Raw genomic sequence first — 21,623 nt, forward strand, 5'->3', positions numbered from 1 at the left:
CTTCTTAGAATAGCCGAAGAAGATTTACTTTACATTCTCTTCACTACGCGCTAGCATGCTAATCATCCAGGCCTGTTGTATATATACACATCGTATTAATAGAGGATACTGAGACCTGAGACATTTGGATCTAGTTCCGAGGAGGAACAGGTTTGTATTCTGCTGCTGTGGATGGTTTGGCACAGGGTGTCTGTGACTGTGGTCAGGTTTGAGGGGCGAGTGTACAAATTTTAGACCCGCTCCTGCCGTCACTGCTGCACCGCAGGCTCAGTGCAACATTTCATCCGCTTAACGGTGGATTAAAGCATCCTGCGGGCGGATTGATATAGGCCGAGGCTATCACTTGTCTTTAAAGGAGAGCGGAAGCCCATGGAAACAGGCTGGATTTAGCAGCTGGATCAGAACCAAACACTGGGCAACACTTCACTGTAGATGGAAATATAAAAATGTTATGTGGCTCATGAAATTAAACAGAAACAAGCTCTATATATAGGAAAGTTCTTCGGGATGAGCCTAAACCCAACAAAGCTGATATCTGAACTCAGTCATTGAATACAACGCAAAAAAAGTTGATGTTTAGAATTAAAAATAAAAACTCACGCTCTATTTTTTTTATCTTTGATTAAAGTTGAGTTGCACCCAATTGTGAACTTAATTCATGTTCGTCACAAGATGACACCAGTTCCAAATCAGAAATCTGACAACTGAGCCAGGGAATGTGGACAGCTCTTAGATCTTTTGATGCTGTCACTTTGAACTAAATATGTTTGCACCTGGAGCTCATGTTCGCACTTACAGTAATCTTAAAAAACAGCCGGAGGAAGTCAGCAGAGGAGAGGCACAGATAAAGTATGGTCACCTTGACAAAGGCAAATTGACCTGATCACTGTTTTTCTTATTTGTGTCAAAATGTTAGTGTGTGATTGTGTGTTTTATTTCCATATGTCAGAAGCATGCACATAAAGTGGATACAGTTGTATATGCCCAGTTGAAACTGATGTGGTGAAAAAGCTTTGGATGATAGTCTCATGAGCTCTCATCAATAACATGGAAAATTTAGTAATTTTAGAGGTCAAAACTGATAAAGAATCAGACACATCAGACAAAGTTAATACTTCCCTTTAATATATTCAACTGTAACATTTTTCATCACTGCAGACATTTCACAGCTCAATAGAAACTATCACACTATGAATGATGAATGGAATTAACATAAGCCAAAATGCAGCATCAACAAAAATAAGACAGCATCTTAAACTGACACAAAAATGTTTTTTTCAAATCTGACATTTCTATGTCCATAAATGTTTGATATATGAAGCATTCCTAAATTGTTTTAATGTTTAACAGCATTATGGTATCTTGCAATATATTGAAAGCTCTTTAAAAAGCAGTCTCAGGTGATATGGCTGCGTGCATATCTTTGGTTTAACAGTTTATGGCTATGGTATGCAAATGCTTGTATTAACACTCAGTGAAAAAGCATCAATGTGTTTACATTATTTAATACATAACATAATTAATACCTGAAAATCAATTCGTACCCGAGATTCCCTATATAATTAATGCGTCACACACATTTAATAAATGATTTAATTTATTTGTAAGCAGCTTTAAAAAAAAAACTTAAAAGTGTTTAAATATGAATTATTTGCCAACAACATTAATTCCTCTACTACTACATTTGATGCACTAACTACAGAGCATGCTTTAAGCATGTTCAGTCAACTAATCAGTTAAACATCTTAATTCTCGCTACTCTGCACCAGTTGGTTAAAGAAATTCTTCTTCTTATCGTTTTTGTTTTAAAGGTTGCTGTAACGCTGCAGCCTGCCACTAGCTGGGTCTGTAGCCCAGGTTAATGGCTACTGCCATTATGCTTCAATGCTATATTACCCAGATATAAACAAGCACAGATGACAGATGGCATCTTGTAGCGTAGTGCAGTTTGGCAGTATTTTTATCTGGAAAATGGAGATGAAGTTGTATGTAGGCTGTGCCTAACTGGCATGTGAGTGTTAACCGTAAGCTGGTGATGCTTGCTCTGCTAACGTTAGCCACACTCAGCAAACTAATTTGACATTGTTTACATGAAGACTCTGTTATCCCACGTTTAACCCTTATATAAAATGTGCTCAATTCTGACTTTTTCCTGTTTTTTTTCTTACCCTTTAGACAAGTTGCTATGTCAGAGCTTAAATATCAATTTAAACAACTTGGAAATTAGTTGCTTGGAACATCCTTAAAATAACAAAAAAAAAAAATTTACTTTCGTGTTTTAAAATAAATTAACCCTAGGTTGACCCTGAAGTTTTAACTTATGGTAAGCAGGTGTTTAAATTGTTGGTATTTTTATCATTGTTTCTTATAAATTATGTTAAATATGTAAATAAACTACTAACATGTGTTGAACAGAAAGGGAGTCAAATAAAGTTTAAAAGTTGTATTAAATATATCATTATTTAGTCTGCAAATACAGAAAGTTTTGACTGAAAGTAAACAAGTTCAGTTATCAGTACCAATGAAGCAGAGCTCAGCTTATGTTCAACTTTGAAACAGCCATTCCCATAAACATCAGACAGGATTTCTTTAACAGCGTGAACTAAGGCGTCCTTTTCCCGTGTGGTCATTTGCGGAGTTTAGGATCAATTCTTCATTCTGAAAGAAAAAGAGACAGAACAATGAAACAATGTTTCCTGTCCCACAGTCACATGTCCAGCGATCACCTGCTTTTTCCTCTTGTAACTTCTGCTTTGGCCAAGTTTATGTGGCCTTTGCCATGACCATTGACCTCTCTGGAGAAACATCTGTTTGAGGGAAAGGATAACTGACATAATCCTGCTCCAGATCTATTGATGTGATTTACGCTTAACCATTAAACGGCTGAAAAAGCAGAGTTGTCCCTGAGGCTGATGTGACAGGAGGACAAAGAGGGTTCATCTTTGGAATCATTCAAATATTTGTACAAATACATGACTGGTCATTTCTGTTATTGCTTTCAGTCTTCACAGCCGTCATTTGCAGAAAAATCTACTTTCCAAAGGTGTTGGGGCCAAATAGTCTGTTGCACTTTGACAATCACTCAAAGCCTTTTTGTGTATATATTGTAAAGTAGTATCTATTCACACAACCCAGAAAAGCTCAATTTTGAGTTAATCTGAAACCAATATAAAGGAGTCTGGTTGAAGACCTGAGTACTGAGGCTCAGGTTGCAGGTAAGGCTTCACATTGATCTTAGTCCATACAGCTATGCAGACTTAAACCGCAGGAACAGATAGGGATCTGTGGAGACCAGTTGGCCACTATAGTGAAACCTGGCTGCTGAAAGATTGGGAATTCCAGTGGGGATTTAGTACTGTGGAAGAAAATGCCCAACTGAATCCCAAGCAAGGGTGTTCATCCTTTTCAGTCACCCACGAACAGAAAACACAATACCATTCAGGTAAGACAATGACACTTTGTACAGAGATTTTTTTTTTTTAGGGTAAATCAGTTCTTTTGTTCTTTATTTTACTATTTTGCCTCTAAGTTTGAAATAGCTCACTGTTTGATAAGATAGTATACGGAGGCTGCACATTTCTAATTTCACTTCACACTTCACTTGGGACATTCCTGTTTGTATTATGAGACACAAATCAACAGCTTAACATGACGTCTTGTGTCAGTGAGCTGTACTTGTTTGTTCTTTGCGATGTGATGAATGTTTTTATTGGAGCTATTCACTCAACAAGGGGCGTGCACAAAAACAGACGTCGGAACAACTGGAGCGATAAAATGTAACAGGTCTGATGGATTGATAGCTTCAAGGTGAAGTTTTCATGAACTTCCATTCAGAACTTGTTGTTTACGGCAGATGCAAAATCATGACTTAGCTATAACATAAGAGTTACAGAAATTGAATGGTAACACTCGAAATCCTAGAAGTTTTCAAGTAACAAAGAAAGGCCTTTCTTGGCATAGGTCAACAGCACGTGAATGTATTGTAAATACATTTGTTGTGATGTGTAAATATACAGCAAGGGACATGTTTTGTCAGCTTTAATTCTTAGTTTAGAACTGTTGGTACAATAAATCAGATTCAGATTAAGATATGATTCATGAATTTGGCTTTAACATTGGTTTAGTAGGAGGAATGGACCAGTTGCACAAGTGTTTCCAATGGCGCCTCCATTGACTGGATCAACATTTGAAAGAACAGCGCCCAAGATAGTCAAAAAAATGGATGTTATTGAAGCTCACTAACCATTATGGACCATAAACTTTATTCAAAACGTCCACAATGAATAAATATATTTAAAATAACAGAAGAACTAAGTTGCAGGAATTTATGAGACAGGAGTGAGTGGTACATATCTTTTAAAGAAACTATTCTAACCACAGTCCCTTCAGCAACCAAGCTAGGTTAGCAAATTTGAGAGAGCTGTTCCCTTTTTCAGTTCAACTTCACATAATGAAATACTGTCAGACCTTCTTGGCTGAACCAAAAAATGAATAGAGAGAAGTTTGGAGAGTTGTTTTGGCTGGCAAGTGTAAGAGTGTTTCTATTTGGCTCGCAAGTTAGCCAAGAGCAACACATTTTGAGATGCAAAAGGTGAATAATGATGAAGCGCATTAACTACAGTTTCCATCAAATTTAAAGTGATTGGTTATCAGCTATCTGCTACCTTGTGCTCATCAATGCCAGGTGGTAGACAGTTTGACATGTAGATTTGTTGCTTCCACTTGATTGTTTCAACATTGAATATCTTCACACATCAGCTCCATCACATGAAAGGAAACTAAAGGTTGAACATTTTCAGCAACTTTCATTCTGCATCACCTGAGATTCCACCTGAACTCTCCTTAAACTGTGAGTGAATGATGAGAGACAAAGATGTAATAATGCTACAGTGTGACTCTTGACAGCCCGACACCACCTGAGGAATGTGGAGCCGATGCCAGAGGCGATACCAGCAGGTGAATGAACGTCCGTCTGTCAGCAGGCCTCCTGATCACAGCAGCTCTGCCAACTGCACACAGCCAGGGCAGGAATGTTTGAACCAGCATGGGGAGGACAACAGGAGACAAAATCGTCGCTACAACTGTGGACCTCATGGGGTTTGCATTCTGAGGGAGTCGCAGGTTTGAACAAACTTTATAGCCATGCTAGCTGCTTTGCTATAGATGACAAAGTCTGTTGTTGCAATGGTTGACCAACAATTTAAATCCATACAAAAATATCTTGACTACAACAAGAGAGATTACCATCAGATTCGGCGCTGATAGTCAAAGTCCCTGGAGGGTAAATTCTACCAACTTTGGTGAGCAGACCTTCCAAAAGCAGAACTATCAAGTCAAAGTGATCCCTTGTATTCTGAAATAGCTTGATGTTCATCATAGCTGGAAAATATATCCTAAGACATGTCGCACTGTTAGATATGACCTCTTTCTTGTTTAATATTTTTCTTTATAATAAAAAGTTACTAAAAACTAATGACATTCGTTTTTAGCGCTGATAAGCGAATGTTAGCATGCTAACATGCATCCCTGAACCTGATAACTATTATCTTCAAAACCCACAAATATTCATTTTTGTAATTGTGAGTATGCTAGCATTTAGCATTGGGCTCAAAGTGAAGCTGTCCAAGCTGCTAGTGTAGTAGTTGAGGGTATATGGGATTTGTGAATTCAAAAATTGCTGATGTGACAAATTTTCCAGAGCTGTTAGTGGACATCCAAGCATACAACCTGATCAACTTTACAAACAAACAAATACATTTCTGACATGTGGTATGAATTAAAAACTTATACCTACAAAATGTTGGGAAAAGACAGAGAGGAGGTAAGTGATTTCATGACATTTCTCTAATGTAGTCCCCAGACTTTAAGCATCATAAACAAGGTGTAAAAGACTTGTGTACTGATGAATATGACAACTTAATTTACGGTTGTACGTTAGCATTAGTTGAACATACACTAGGCAGCTGTTTTCTCTGAGCAAAATGGTCAATGAATCACAAAATGTCTGTGTGATGGTTTTACATTTACCCACAACAACTCGACAGAGTTTAAACTCTGCTTCTCTACAAATTGTTTTCACTACTTACTCCTAATCCTGTTGAGTGGCGTGTAGTTTGGTGTAAAGAAGACAAACATCCCTTACTAAATTAAGCCCTCTGAATGTTTTGGAGGCCACCTGCCAGAGTATGAAGTGAAGTACAAAGGAGGAATCTAGAAAATGTGACACTCTTGTTGTAAAGTGTCAGTGGTGTAAATAGTGAGGGTCAAGGACCGGCATACTTTCACGTACCCTAAAATAAAGCCTGTGGGTCGACACATCAGGGCAAAGTGGATTATTAGAGACCAGTCACTTTTACTTTCATTTGAAGAACTGACTCGTGTGTTTTCGTGCACAGGGACTGAAACTTGAGTTCTGGATAACAAACTGCAGGCTCAAATACAAAATGATAAACACTGGCAGAATACTGGACCAAGAAAACTCTACCTGAAGGACTCTACCATTTTTCATGTCGTCCTCTGTTTTCCCGAAATATTGTTTTCATATTTTTCAGGTTCTGTCATGTGCAGGGGTCTTTGTTGAAATGTATCCAAGTTCAGGCTTCACATCACAGCAGCCGCTGCACACCAAATTCTGCAGAGACTTGCTCAACGACAGGCAAAGAATGTCAGCCAGTTGACTCTGACATCGAGGCCACATTATTCTCCTGCAGTCACTGATTGTACCCTTTAATTAGGATCGTCCCACCTCTGACTCTTCAACAGGACTTCAACCCAGAAGCCTCTGCAGGTTAAAGGACCAAAGCAGGAAGAGTTTAGATGCTTGGGGTTTTGATAGAGAGTCATGACACAGGAAGCTAACCCTGTAATGTTTGACATACACTGTTCCTGTTAACGGACACAAAGGAACGTATAGATCTAGTGTCCTTGTGTAATGATGCTCGATGAAGAGGGCTGTAGTGGTTTCAGTTTAAAGACAATCAGGCTGACCTCATTTGTCACTGTCTGAGCCTTTTTCACCAATGCCTCATTACCTCATAAGAAGCTCAGTTTCAAACAAACCCGACAAAACTGTTTGGATAACAATAAGCTTGTTTCCTGCTCCTGTTTGTTCTCTGCACAGTTTCTAATATGTTGACAGAGCAACATCCTCTCAAGTCAAAGGCCAAACATCACTGACAGATTTATTTCGTCCAATAACAGTCCCATGAATGCCTGGAATGGCTAACAAACATTTTTTATTTAGTCTTTGGTGCTTTAACAAGTGAAAGTGACCTGTTCAACATGACCTTTGCTAGAGGATACACAGGCTGCACAACAAACTGCTGAATACTACATGGATTCAATTTCAAAATGTATCCACAACATTGAATATTTAAGATTAAGTTGAAATTCAGAAAAAAAGGTAAACACATAATCCATTGTTTAACCTACTGTGATACTGAAACGTGTCTCCATACCTTTTGCTATACTAAGCTAAACTAAGCGAAGTTACGATAAGTGGCTGCTAACTTCAACTATATATAACCTAGATAGAAATGGGAGTATCATCTAACTCAAGAAAACACCAATAAGAAAATGTTGAACTGTTTCTCCAATGAGGAAATGTTGGTTTGTATCGATTTTTGGGCCCCATGCAGACAAAGTAACACTTATTATTTGCTAACTTTTTCCTGTATAAGTGAAATGAGTGATCTTTATTTTCAGCCTTTTATATCTACATTGAAGTGGGTCCCCTTCCTCAGAGGCCGCCATCTTGCACCGCTGTGTTTCTACTTCAGCACAGTTTGGGCACACTATTATTGGCCATGCACGTTTTTCTACGTAGTAAGTGTCCGCATTAAATGGACGGGTTGGAAGAGAGTGGTTGTTGTTGTGCGCCAAAAAATTTGGACTGATAGACATTTTTGATAGTAAAACTTGACAAATGGAGGATCATACATATCATGCATCACAGGAGCTCCTTACGTGAAGGCCACTGTATCCTCTGGAGCGTCGACAATGGGAGAGGTGAGCAGAGGAGTTATTCATTCTAGAATCTGACCGCTGCACATCCTTAAATACTCCCATCCCTACACACTGTACCTTTAATCATAAGGTTTTCACCTACTCTAGAAGAAGACTTTCAAGCATTAAAAATAACAATGCAGAATTTTTCCTGTAGTTTTAACTTGAATGCTTTGGATCACTTTTTTTAGGAGTTCCCACTACAGGTTCACTGATTAACAAATAATTTGCGTAAAATGTGTTCTTATATGGAGATACATGTGGTTGAAAAAACTATTTGCAATAAAGTAAACTAGAACTAAATAATATAAAGCCTTTAACTGACCTGAATGTAGCTTTAACTGTGTTTCTAAATTTAGGCTTTCTACATAAAAACTGTCATTCAGTGGCCTCTCACAAAAGGATTGAAAAATGAGTAAGGTAATCTTCACTGAAACTTGTGGGCGAGCCATGTATATAATCTTACACTGCTTTGTAGGTTGTCACTGATGAATGAGACAGAATGCATCTTTCTATGAATGCTTGCTGTTGTTTTGTTGCCAGGATGAGGATGTTTGGATCATCTTTTCTGTTTATCCCAAAACACTGACAAGAATGAACTAAAAGCCTACGTGGCATTGCTTTTATATTTTAACTATGTAAACTGGTGATGATGTAATTTTTCAACATTCTTTTAGAATAAATGTCAAAAGTCCGCTTTCAGTCAGAAAACGATGTCCACTTTTCTGTTTCTGTTAACAATCCTTATGTTATAGTCCTGATGCTGACAATGCTGAGTCATCATAATTCAACCCTGGTATTGTGCTATTCAGGCACAATCTATGCTTAAATTAGGTATGTAAATCAAATGCTATTAAATATCTTATCATTGTAAAACTGTGTGTACATGCCTTGCACACATACAGTACATGTCATTAGTTTTTGGTTCACTCTAGCTTGAAGGTACATGAAAAAATACTTTTCCCATTCTAAGGATGACCGGAGGCCTTTTTCCCAGTTGGAGCCCACTGTTAGATAGGTACGTTACTGTCAGAATATCAAAATCAGCGAAATCTTTGTTGAGACAGAGATGACACACAGCTGTCTGCCTCAAACAGCATCAACAGCAAATGCTCCAAACACAGCCCTTTAATTACACAAGACTAAAAGTGGTCTTCGAAACTTTGCAATGCAAGTTTTCAATGCCTTTACCAAAACTTGATGTTTTGTGGTAGGAAGTAAGGAGAGGAAGGGGCAGAACCCTTCCTATACCAGCTGCTTTCTCTTCGTAGTCTGAAGGGTGTGTCAGCCTGTGTTTTCCGACAGTCCCTCCCTCCTGTAAAGCCGCCCAGGTGTAATGGCCAACCCGCCGATCTGAGCCACATCAAACCACCCAGGCAGGAAGCTTCCCTTCACTGTTATTACAGAGATAAAAATCCTTCATTTACCTCGTGGTGCATTGTTATCCTGCCAGTTGTAAATCTGTGTTGACACCTGCAGAAGCGCCCAACAAAATTATGACGTTTGCTTACTCTTAAAGCCATCAGAGGAGAGGAACAGCTTCAAAGAGAGTTGGTAAATAAATACGTTAACCATTTTTGAATCAGAACGTGATGCAAAAAACAAAACACAGTCCTGAGCTACAGACCATACTCATCTCTATGACCTGTCTCTGAATCAGCACCATCATCCATCCTCCAAAAACTGCCTCTGCTAATAAAACAAGCTGCGTCTAGTTAACTACCAGCCATGATTGTCCCACACAGTTAAGCCTTAGTCTGTCACTCTCTTTCACTTGCCTCCTCCTGGCTGTGAAATATTCATCCCAGGCAGTGCAGACAGTTTCCTCCAACATTAGCCATCAAACATGAAAGCCCTGCGCTGACTGGAAAATGACACAGTGAAGTCTCAGGTCTAATTATGCTAGTTTACTTTATGACTTGTCAGCTTGTGTCCATTATACTCGACTGCAGGACGGTGAGCAGCCTTTCAACTGCTGTTTCCAGGTAGCTCATCACGTCCCAGACCAGGTGGGAAAGAGTGAAGGGTTCACTTTTTCCTTTTTTTCCTGTGTTTTTCCAGTTATGAGCCATAATGTTTATACTATGTTATTTAAGGAATATGATGTTGTCACCTCCTTCCAAGAAATAGGCCAATCCTATTCTACATTTAACCTGTAACACCAGTTTTGTAACTTACTGAGCAGCAAAGACCTCTTTCAATTTTTTCTAAATAACTTCCAGGAAAACATATTTGTAAAGGGTTGACAAAAGGTTGACATATGATCCATGTTTCTTCAGTTATTTTGTTTAGGGGGAAAAGTAACTGAAACCATATCAATAACATATTTGACAGCTCAAAAGCTCTTCCAGAGCTATCATGTGACATGCAGTGAAGTTCAGGTAGGAGACCACAAATCTTTGAAAAGAGGTAAACAAGCCCTTTCACCTTAATATTAGATCATTTGTATTATTATTTTTCTTACCTTATAAAACGATTCAGTATTGATCTTTTTTATTTCGATCAAGCTTTCTTGAATGAACTTCATAAACATTACAAAAGTTCAGTTAACCTTAAATTGGTTTGAAAAATGAATTGCAGCAGCCAAACATTGTTTGTATTTGGCTTCTGGGCTCTGACCTCATCACTCCATGCAGATTTATTTTACATGCAGAAATTTGAGGAATGATGACACAATATCTTAAAATCCCTTAGCCTGCACCTGCCTGCAAGTGGATGCTTGAGAGGTGGTGGGGCTTAAAGAGTTTAAGTGTAGCTCTGATACAGGACCTCAATGCAATGATGGAGTGGAGGGAGAGACCGGAAATCTTGAAGCTTTAAATATACGCTGCCAAATTTGTAGGTTACACTTGTCAGCTGGTTAAAAGAAAGGCACATGTCAGAGAAATCAGTGCAGTTGCAGTTTCCTGCTTGAACTACCTCGCAGGTGTTGCTCCATTTTGTGCACAACCAAAAACTCACTTCTTGCCAACTAAGAGCATTTTGGTATTTAAACATTTTCTGTAAGAAGGAGATTTTTGTAACAGGACAGGGGAGCTCAATATTCTACCACAGCCTGGGTAAATGCCACACCACCAGAAAGGAATACACCAAGATTCCAGGCAGCAACTAAAATAAGCTATATAAGTTGTTTTTCACCGTTTTTTCAAAACTTTCTCCCCAAGCATCTTTCACCTGTTCATAAGTCATATTAAAGAAGATACAACTACTGGATCAAATTTAGAAAATCGACCAATAGATTTTTTCATTCTCGTGAACAATTGCAGGACAAACTTGTAGCAAGATTATGTTTATGTCAACCTGTTTTTCCCCTCTCGGTGTTGTCACAAGAAACATGAATTCTGCTAGCAGATAAACAAAGAAGGTTAGGTTATGAAGCTTGTATTTCATTTTACCTTAGTTAGCCAGGTTAGTCCAAGTGTAGAACTTAAAGTTCCATTACAGAAGTCAACTAAACATTTGCATACAGACAGCCTGGATTCCAGACTTTCACTAGGGATTTAAAGACTTTCCAGCTATCTAAGTTTTGCAATTCCAAATTACACTGAAGCTTGTTCTAGGAAAAAGGTGCAGAATACCTAACCGCTGTCTTTCCTAACTTAGTTCAGACTTTAAGAAGAAAAAAGTGCACAGTGTCCAACGAACGAAGGTTGTGAATTCCATCCTTCAAGCAGGACTTGTTCTATGGTAAAAATGAATGGGTGGTGGGTGTAGAAACTGAGGTAACTTTCTGTGTTATGGGAAGTTTACACAACAGAAGCACTTTGGTAAACACTAGATAAAGGCCTTGGTTTCAACCATGTTAACAAGGCAAACGCATGGTGCTTACTTTAAGTCGTAAAATAAATATGCTGATTTGAGAGGTGTACTGACGGGAAAGCATGTTGGAGCTTTGAGATACAGGATAAGTCTGCAACAAACTAACACAAATATGACCAGCTTTCAGATTTAACATCAAAAATAGTAGGCCAGGTAAGGCAGAACAGGTTTCCAGAGTTCTAGGACTACACCTTGAGGCCTTAGTTGAAATGTTTGGGATTTCTGAAGCTGACGCTTTGTTTGAGAACGGAGATGATCCGTGAATGCTGAACACAGAGCAACTGAGCGCTCAGCTTCAAGATGTGAGCTTCTCATCAGCTGTTAAGAGCAGTGTGAATTCCTCAGGTCTCAGAGTGTTTCTGAGCAGATTGGAAGAAAGACAGAGTGCAGGTGCAGATTTGGGCCTTACATCCTGGAGCATGCGATGATTAGACTGAGAAGACCCATGTCAGTACTCGTGTTAGAAGAATCTCATCCATCAGCGGGAGATAGAGCAGGAGGAACACAGAGGAATGAAGCTGAGCGTGGATCAAGTGAGCCATATTTTGCATTTAAAGTGTAACGTTTAGAACATTTAGACCCCCAAAAAATTAAATATGAAAAATGAGTTTTTAATTGTTATCAAAAATATCTGAAAACAAGGTCAGCTTAGCTTTTTCTGTGGACATTGAGTGATTGAGTCAGCTTGGTTTGTCATGTGACATTGTCTGAATGAGAACCTTTGATCACATGGAAATGATGATCGATAACATAAGATGCAATTATTGACCACTTACAGTCACGTGTCCTCTAGATGTCACTCACTACAGTGGACAGCAGAGGTAGTGGTGTTGACGTCCATACATTTTAATCGATGAATACATTTGGGGTGTATTTAGGAGCCATTAAAGTAACACAAAGTAATATTATAGAATTGGCCTACTTAACAAAAAAGTCAGCGACTGTGTGACCTGAAAATTGCTTTTAAAACGTTTGTGAATGTGCGATGAAACCTTCTTTCCATTTCTCAGCATACAACAGAAGGCTATTTTTGCCTTGTCTTGTCTGTTAGTACACCACACTGCACAACATGAGCTAATCATGGTTGAACATGTAGATTACAGTTTACTGCGGGGAATTTGTAGACAAGAGTATTTATTTAGTGCCGGCATCCAGTAAGTAACGTGTCCATTTTGCTGTCGAGGCGGTGGGCGGGTGGTCATGGTGACGTTGCATGCAACAGGTCAGTAAATATGAGAAAAAAACTTGGGAAAAGATAATAAAGAATTATATTTTTTTCTCACGGATCTGCTGTCATTTGAAACACAAAAATATATCAAAAATGAACAACCAGAAATAAAAACATTACAAAGAGAGAAGGGTTTGACAGAAAGATGGCTGCATGTTGTGATACTGACTTAATAAGCAGGGAGGCTCAGTTTTGGATGCAGAAGCAGAGCGTATTTATAAACTTCTTGGTGTCAGGCTGTCAGTGTGATTTACAATTTTTTTTTGGACAAGCATATTTTATAATTTTAGACTTAACGGTTATGACTCCTCTATTTTTAAAATCGTATTTCAGTACAGGAAGCTGTAACACAGCACTCCCAGTGGTGGTACAGGGTCTGTTGACATGCAGTTCAGGGTGGGGGTTTTCCCTTTTACCAACACCTGAGCTGGCTGAGCAGTGAAGCAGCTGCAGCCTACATCCGTTCTGTGCTCTTACCGAGATCCTGGAGAGAGGGCGCAGAGAGGGGTGGTGCATTTCACACCGGACAGTCAAGTGGAACGTCGCTGAAGTTGTTGTTCATCATCAAATCTGCTCGAAATACAAAGAAGTGAGCAGTTAACATTGGGTGGTGTTATAATGTTCAACTGAAGAGCCTATAGCTTTTATCTGATCTGGTAAAAATATCACAGAAGAGTCAATGCATCATCCTTACAGATTTTCTTTTGTGAGAGATATGTGTCAGTGAAATAGGACATCACTTTCAATAAATGGTTCAACTTTTAAATACTGACACCAGCAAGGGGAATCTTCCTCAGGATTTTTTTTTAGAAAGTGCTTCGAGCAGGAATCTCTTCAGATGGAAATCATTCTCTGGTGAAGTGAAAAGGAAGGAGTTTTTTTCTCTTGAGGTCTGATTTCTGAAGACACCTGCTACATTTCTGTCAAAGAGCTGCAGCTTTATATTAAATTCAGGTCATCTATACAGGTTTTTTAAATATCAAATAAAGCACCGTAGACTTTTCCACAAACTCTAACAGCATATCAGTATAAGGAAGAGATCATTTCAGGGCCAGTTAGAAGGGGAATGAGTATTTTAACGGCAAGGTGTAGATCTAAACTGTTGGAAGATTCAAAGAGTCCTGGATCCATCTTTCCAAGTTGCACATGAAGTGAATTTCCAGAGCACAAAAGAAGACACACCCATCATACTTTGAAAATTACACAGTGAGTGACTGTATGGTTGTCAGTTCTCTTTTTAGTCACCTGGTTAGCAGAAAATGTGTTGAAATGTCACATGTTGCAGTTATGACTGAGACACAACTATGGAAAACTCAGTGTCATATTTACTGTGAAGTAAGAAATAACTGAGAAAACTATGAGGCCCTCAAAGAAACCATTTTATGGCTAGGAAACTGAAAACCAACCTGTCGTCTGACTGAGGTCAGCATTGTTGCTGTTGTTCTCGTTTGGCTCCTTCAGCGATTCCACCGAGGTCTTGTTGGAGGCAGCGCCCTCGTCATCAGTTTTCTCGTCCCCACTCGGCTCCACAAGCGCAGGAGGGCTCGGCTCCTCTTTGGGTTTGTCCCCAGAGCTGTCTGGGGATGGTGCTGGGGCTGCAGACTCAGCGCTGGGTTCGACAACAGATTTATCAGCACCACCTGTGAAGGGAAATAAAAGACAACACTTAAATGTTTTAGTGTTTTTGATTTAAAAAACATCCCAGTTTTCTACTGAAAATATATTTCTAGAATGAGACATTTGAGTAAAAACAATATGTGGAGGGAACAAAATAATAGAACTGGACACCAGTTGAGTCATTGGATGGTCATGCTGGTTTCAAAGGAAGTTCAACTTTTGAAATCAACAAATTGTGAAATGTTGTGAAATTTCTCTGTCATCTTAACACCTGTGACATTGCAGATTTGTTATCTAGTTCTTGGCTCTCTGTGTCATGCACAGTGCCTACATAATAACAGTATTTCCACTCAGAAACCCTGAAGTGGTTTCTCCCTCTCTGACAGTAAAGGGGGGGATTTCTCTTAAGGCATTTCAGGGGGCCACCATGATGATAATGAGGCGGCTGATTACTGACCAGTTCCTAATGAGCCACAGCCACGCAGCTGTTGGAGGCTGTGGGAAAGTAGGGCGGCCCCATCATTATCTGACCCTGGGTTAGGTGGAGGGAAAGCAGAGATGAAGGGGAGATGAAGGGGAGAGGAAGGTGACCGCTGTTCTGCACATAATTCTGCCATGAGTGAGATGGCTCCTCGGGCATTATCCCAATCCTCAGAGAATCATCGTGTCTGTCAGGTTTATGGCGGGTGACTAGACTCTTCATCACAGGTGGACTATTGACCTTCTTAGCTTAGCTTTGCATTCTCCTTTGGTAACCTTTGACAGGAGATTTGATATACAGTTGTTCATAATCAAAAATGGTTCAACATTTTGGTTCCCAAAAAAAAATCAGTAGTAACCTGATGCCTTTGGTAAATCAACATAGGCAGCATTGACCTGAAGCTCCAGTGAGGAACTTTATGTTTTCCCTGCAACACTAATGGGTCAGAGACGCAGGCGTCCTCCAACATTATTAGTTTAATTAGAAAGAAGAAGTATTTGTACTAAACCTTACAGGAAATGACAAATTAAACTGCTGGTGAAATATTTTTTCCTCAGCAAGGGTAGAGGTGGCACGCACATCCAGAACTTGAAATACTGGGTGCTGGACAGAGACAGCAAACATGAAAAGTATATACTTCTGCACAGAAGCTGCTTCAAATAGCATTTAATTAGATCTATCACCACAAGTGACGTTTCAGGCTGTTGCCCTTCATTGTGAAATATTTTTTCCTGCAATAGAGCCTTTAACCCTCAGATAAGTTGATAACACTTTGAGTTGTTTAACCTTTTCAGTCACTTTCCAGTATTGGACAATATTGTATTGTGCACTTCATAAGACTTGCTGCCGAGTGTTGTTAAATTAGTCATCCATTTGAAGAAGTAGATTTGTTTCAAGTCATGTATGATTGTTTAATCTTTTCGCACGTCTTTTCACACTTCTCATTTTGAAGCTTAAAGATGTTAATCATTGGAGGAAATGTAACAGAAACTACAGCTGCTCATGTTCCAGACCTATTGATAAATAATGTACAAGGCTATACTGTTTGCACTTCAGTCAAATTACCTCTTAGCAAACTCAAAAATACTTTCGCCATATATGCGAGATGGTGAAAAGAAACTGTGTTTCCATGATGTCCACATATTTGAGGTTGTTCCTGTTGTGTTAACGAGAGTATTAATGAATTCATCTTAAATATTTATATGATGTCACTCTGTTTTAAGTTTTTAAATACCCTCCCTCTAGTTTTAGTTCAAACAGATTTAATTAGTAGCAAAAGAGAGAATAAATAAATGCTCTTTGATTGAGAGTGTGTACTCCATACACCCCCTTGCCTCGGTTGGACCACACCATTCAGAAAAGTCTGGACACGCCCCTGTGTGTTATGAAAAACTGTGGTAACTCTCAGTCTTATCTTGTGTACAGAAATATACTGAAGAAGATTAGCTTCAGGGTTAAAATCATTGTTGAGAAGTCACAAACCAAGGTGTGTGATTATAAATCTAGCTGCTCATCTGCTCTGATTGCTGGCAATCTTCCATTAAGTCTTTCCCATAAGAGGAAGTGAACCATTTGAGAGCAACTGCTTTTCAAAGGGTCCATCAGCACTGTCCATTTAAACAAAGTATGGCCTAAAGCAGAAAGGCAGGTCCAGTCATGAACCTTGCATTTCACCTTTCTCATTTAGCCTGAGAGGACGGCTTTTAGTAAAACAAGAAAACTTCATTAATTCTCTGGAAAATAAAAATGTCAAAAAGAAACAAAAAGAAGAACAAGCAACAGGCTCTTTTTTAAAAAACAAAACAAATGCAGTGCGTCAAATTTAGCCTAAGATGCATTATCTCATTATCCATGCAGGAAGAACAAGAATTTACAAAAGTTCTGGCTTTGTTACCTTTTATCGAGCTCCACTTAACTTTTTTGGATTAACATTTTTACATGAAGACAAAGGCTTTGGTGGGTCTTAACTGAAATTTCATTTTAACTAAATAGAAACATATTTTTTTGTGTCAAAATAACAATGTGCTTATCAGCCTCTGTATATTACACAAGGTATCAGTTGCTATTCAAGTGAATGAGCATATCAGTGGTTAACTTGACTTCCATTTCCATCATGTGGCTGATGTGAGAACTACATGTAAAATATTCAAATCATACCTAGAAGTAAGGAAGCAACGTAGGGAAGTAAGGTAGCAAGGAAGAACTGTGTCTTATATTAAGGATTTATTTGCACATTGGTGCACTGTTTTTTAAGCTCCCAAATGAGTCAATGCAACACTTCTGATTTCCTTCCTTTAAAACTCACACCAGCTGAGCTGATTAACAGTTTATAAATACCTTGTGGTTTTGTATTTGACAAACCGACTTGACATGTTTTGTATTTATGTTAGGTTGATAAAACCATGCCTGTATAGTTTCCTATGCCTGCATTTTCTGCAGTGATATTCAGAGTGTTTCAGTATCTCAGTGTAAATGTCAAGTGTGTAGAGCTCTTGCAAACTGTGCTTCCTTTTATTCAGTTTAACTGATCTTAAAAAAAGGGAAGGAAAAAGCACACAATTAACCAACAAAACTTTTTTCTTTTTTTTTCTTTTTACAAATCCACAACCTGACTTGGTTCAACTTAAACAACTGCCATGTCCTGCTTCTCTGAACTGAACTGTAAAAAAAGAAGAAAAAACAACGAAAAAAAACCCCACTGCGCATTGCCTGGTTTGATCTTACCTTTCTGCTCCTCCCGGGCCTCAGGTTTTGCCTCTGACTCTTTTGTGATTGTTTCTACACTTTCAAAGGTCTGCAGGCCTGAAAAGAGGATCGTTGTGCACAATCAGTTAGAGCCTCAAAGCTATTTTTTTCTTAAAGTGACACCTTTTTTTTTTTTTCATAAACTGCTGGTGTTTTTGACTAACCATTCTGAGGCACAGCATCAATAAGCAGCTCTGGCTCCACAGTGCTGAGAGGGATGTTTGCTTCATCTGGTCTGGATGTGAGGTCAACTGAGTAGCGCTGAGGGACAAAAGTGTCAGAACACAGAAAGAAATAACGATGTCAATGCCACCACAACAGGTCTCTACATGGGACGCTAACACAATCAGCTGGTATTATTAGCTTAATATCAAAAATGGAAAAAGCTGGCCTGGCTACATAGAAAGATGACATCAATCTGACTCCCACCACCTCCTAAACTCAGGGGTTAGTTAGTGAATTCTTTTTACTAATTCGAACAAATGCTAAGTTCAAAAAATCAAACATTTAATGTCATGAGTGGATGACTCACTAACCAAAAATACATCATGTAAGAACACAAATGTCTTTTAATAGCTTAAAACTCTTCTCCAAATACTCTTCTCCTCTATAAAGTCTTCTCATCTTTTCCAAAATCTAAAAATATACCATGATCAGTATCAAAATCAGCAGCTTTTTGTCTTACCCTTCCTCTTTTCCGTGCGTAGAAGCAGGTAATACCAAATGCAAGAGCGATGATTATTATCACAATAAGGATGATGATACCTGAAGATGGTAATACTGTTAGAGTTTCCTGTACATGGTAAATACAATTAGAAACAATCTGTGGTTTGATGTCAAGACCTCAAACTCTTTTAAATGTTACTCACCAGTTCTGTCACTGTCTGGTGCAGGAGTAGGGGTTGTCATATCTGAAAGAAATACAAAAAAAGTTAATATTTTTATGAGAAGGAAAGTTGATATTAAATAGAGCATTTATATTTTTGGAAGCGTAAGTCAAATATCCTGTTCTGCTCAGTCAGCAGGACATCTGACTAAACCCCAGTTTGTTTTCAGTTACTAAATTAAAGGTGTATTAACAAATAACTGGGACACTTAGGATCTATAAATAAGAAAGAATATGAATGCAATATATTACCACCTAGCAAAAATGGCTAACACTGTTAGCAAACAGTTGCTAGCATGTTTACACTTGTAGCTAACAGAGCACAACTGTGTTAATTTTGAATAGTTTTCAATAAATAATGGTCAATTATTTGGTTTTGTTCAATATCTTCTGGCTCTTAGCGGTTAGATATTTATCTTTTGAGCTCCTGCTCCTGCTTATGATACTCTTTGTACTAGAGTTAATTGCTAACTTTGTCCTTACATCACTTATAGTGGGTACATCAGGTCTTTCTTACTTCAGTCAGCTGTGAGTCTGCTATGTTTATGTAGGCTGTGATGCCCAGAAAGAAAATGTGGAAAACCTCTAATAAAGACTTTTAAACATTTCAACAACTTGTAGATCTCAAGATGGAAGAACTGTTAGCTTTCGGTATATAATTCCTTGGATTGGATGGTCGGATGGATGTTCCTCATTTATCCCAAACTAGGAAATGATTGACATGCGATTTATTTAGCAAAAATGTACAGCAGGTGGTTTCTAAAGTTGTATGTATTTCAACATATACAAAATAATACAATTTGAAATATATATAAATTAAGTTTAACTGTTATTATTTGGAGGGTAACCCTACATTATACAAATATTTGATCACTTAGAAGTGTGTAATTAATAAGTACACCAGCAGAGACTCATAGAATTTGGTTTATTCAGACAAAGTCTTACCTCTGCCCTTGTCGTTGGCTTCATCAGTATCACCAGGTTTGGCTGTTGGCCGTAGGGGTGTTGTCATTTTACCACCTTGAATATTTCCATGAATGAGGGATATGAGTTAATCCCAGAAGCCAACAGTCATAGAGACAGAAGAAATCATAAAACAAACAAGATACAGTAAGTATATAGTATATAGTTTTAAGATGAGGGAGTGTTGTTTTCAGGAAATCCAGCCCATTCTGTATATTCATAGAGCAATTATACTTCATATCAAGTCTCTCACCATCTTTCTTTGTTACAGTGGGTTTGACAGTGTTGTTGTTGTTGGTGCTGTTGATGGTGCTGTTGTTGTTGGTGATGTTGATGGTGCCGTTGTTGTTGGTACTGTTGATGGTGGTAATGTTGATGGTGTTGCTGGTGGTAATGTTGCTGGTGAAGCTTGAAGGTGTTACAAGTTCGGTAGCATTGTCTCCCTTTAAAATTGTTGCGGGCATGCCGTTTGTTGAAGATTCTTGTGCTGTGACAAGAACCACTACCAAACCTGCAGGGAAGAGTACAACTTTTTAATAATGATGCAACTTATGAGCACAGAGAGGACCAAGGTTGAGCCAGCTTTTTGCTTCACATCAAATTGGATTCAGTAAACGTATCTATCTTGGTCTGCTGATTCTTTTAAACTTGTTCTGTCTTATTATGTACACAAAAGATTGACCACTAAACATATTCTGCAGTCATTTCTTGCTTATCTACATGTACATGTAGCTCTGTTATCTGTAAAGGGAACTTACAACTCAAGTATTGCGTGATAAGGTGTGGCACTGTGTGCCTCCAATGTTTTACTATTACACAGTTTTTAAGCATTTAAAAATTATGATCTAAAATCAATTCAGCTTTTATTGTATTGTATTACAGTGAATTAACTGGTGGAACATTTATGTCACATGGTTCTTTAAAAAAGACTCTCATTCTAACATCAAAACAGGTGCCTTTATAAATACAAGTAAACATAGAAAGAGGCTTACCTAGGATAAAGAAGGAAGGACTTATCGTTGCCATTGAACTTTGTTTGAAATGAGCAGCAGGTGGAAAAAAATCTGATATTTAGGTTGTATTTATAAATTCACTACACAAAGGTGATGTGTTCATTTGCTGTGTTTCTTTCTGAATGCTTCAGAGAGTTGCATGCCTCTAAAGGAAACAAAAAGAGGATCAACCCCTCTGACCACAGCAGGATGCATCAAAGAACAGTGTTGCTAAAATGGTGTGTGTAAGAGGAAATTAAGTGCTGGTGTGTTGCCTCAGATTCCCTTTTCACTTCAGATCAACACATGGGCACAGTATCAGGTAACTTGTGCATTATTACTGGCAAAAATCTGCTAAGGTTCACTCCAAAAGTATGGTTGATTCACAAAAACATGATGTAGCAGTAGTAGTGCAAGTGCGAGAAAAAGGTTCAATACTTACATTTTAGAGTTTGAAGGAGTCATTTGTCAATTATACTTTTTACTAAATATGTCTCATTCTTGAGGGACTCTTGCAAATTGTTGTACTTGTGCACATTTTACATCGATGTGATTCTGTTTTCTGGTCACTAGATGTCGCTATGAGTAAGGGGAAAGACGCCAGATTTGAGTGAGACAGTTGTCCTTTTTCCTTCCTGGAGATAAGATTAACTTTACTTTTTACCCAAATCAACTGTCTGTCACATTTACTGATGAGGACATGGGGTACAAAATCTTCACAAAATGATGAATAATTTATTCAAGTTCTGTGTAAGGGTTTGTTTTCACCATTAATATTGTTACGGCTGGGAATATTATGTGATGATAGTTTAGGTAGATGTTATATTGATATTAAAAGCAATTAGAGAGGCGACTATCATTTGGTCAACAATGAAGAAATGAACCAGC

General features: G+C 38.4%; 1 protein-coding gene across 1 annotated transcript; it reads right to left on the reverse strand.

The window, feature by feature from the left end:
* Positions 1-1,103: 1,103 nt before the first annotated feature.
* Positions 1,104-20,912, reverse strand: si:dkey-27h10.2 (AAC-rich mRNA clone AAC11 protein). The gene is made up of 10 exons (XM_034688972.1): positions 20,736-20,912; positions 19,997-20,254; positions 19,726-19,800; positions 18,764-18,805; positions 18,580-18,659; positions 18,059-18,155; positions 17,874-17,951; positions 14,458-14,691; positions 13,529-13,621; positions 1,104-2,658 (listed from the first exon to the last, which is right to left on the reverse strand). Exons 1-9 carry the CDS (start codon positions 20,767-20,769, stop codon positions 13,569-13,571), a joined length of 951 nt encoding a protein of 316 aa, XP_034544863.1. The 5' UTR covers positions 20,770-20,912; the 3' UTR covers positions 1,104-2,658; positions 13,529-13,568.
* Between the last annotated feature and the right edge of the window lie 711 nt (positions 20,913-21,623).

The sequence above is a fragment of the Notolabrus celidotus genome, chromosome 7, assembly GCF_009762535.1.
Source record: "Notolabrus celidotus isolate fNotCel1 chromosome 7, fNotCel1.pri, whole genome shotgun sequence".
Taxonomy (NCBI): Eukaryota; Metazoa; Chordata; class Actinopteri; order Labriformes; family Labridae; genus Notolabrus; species Notolabrus celidotus.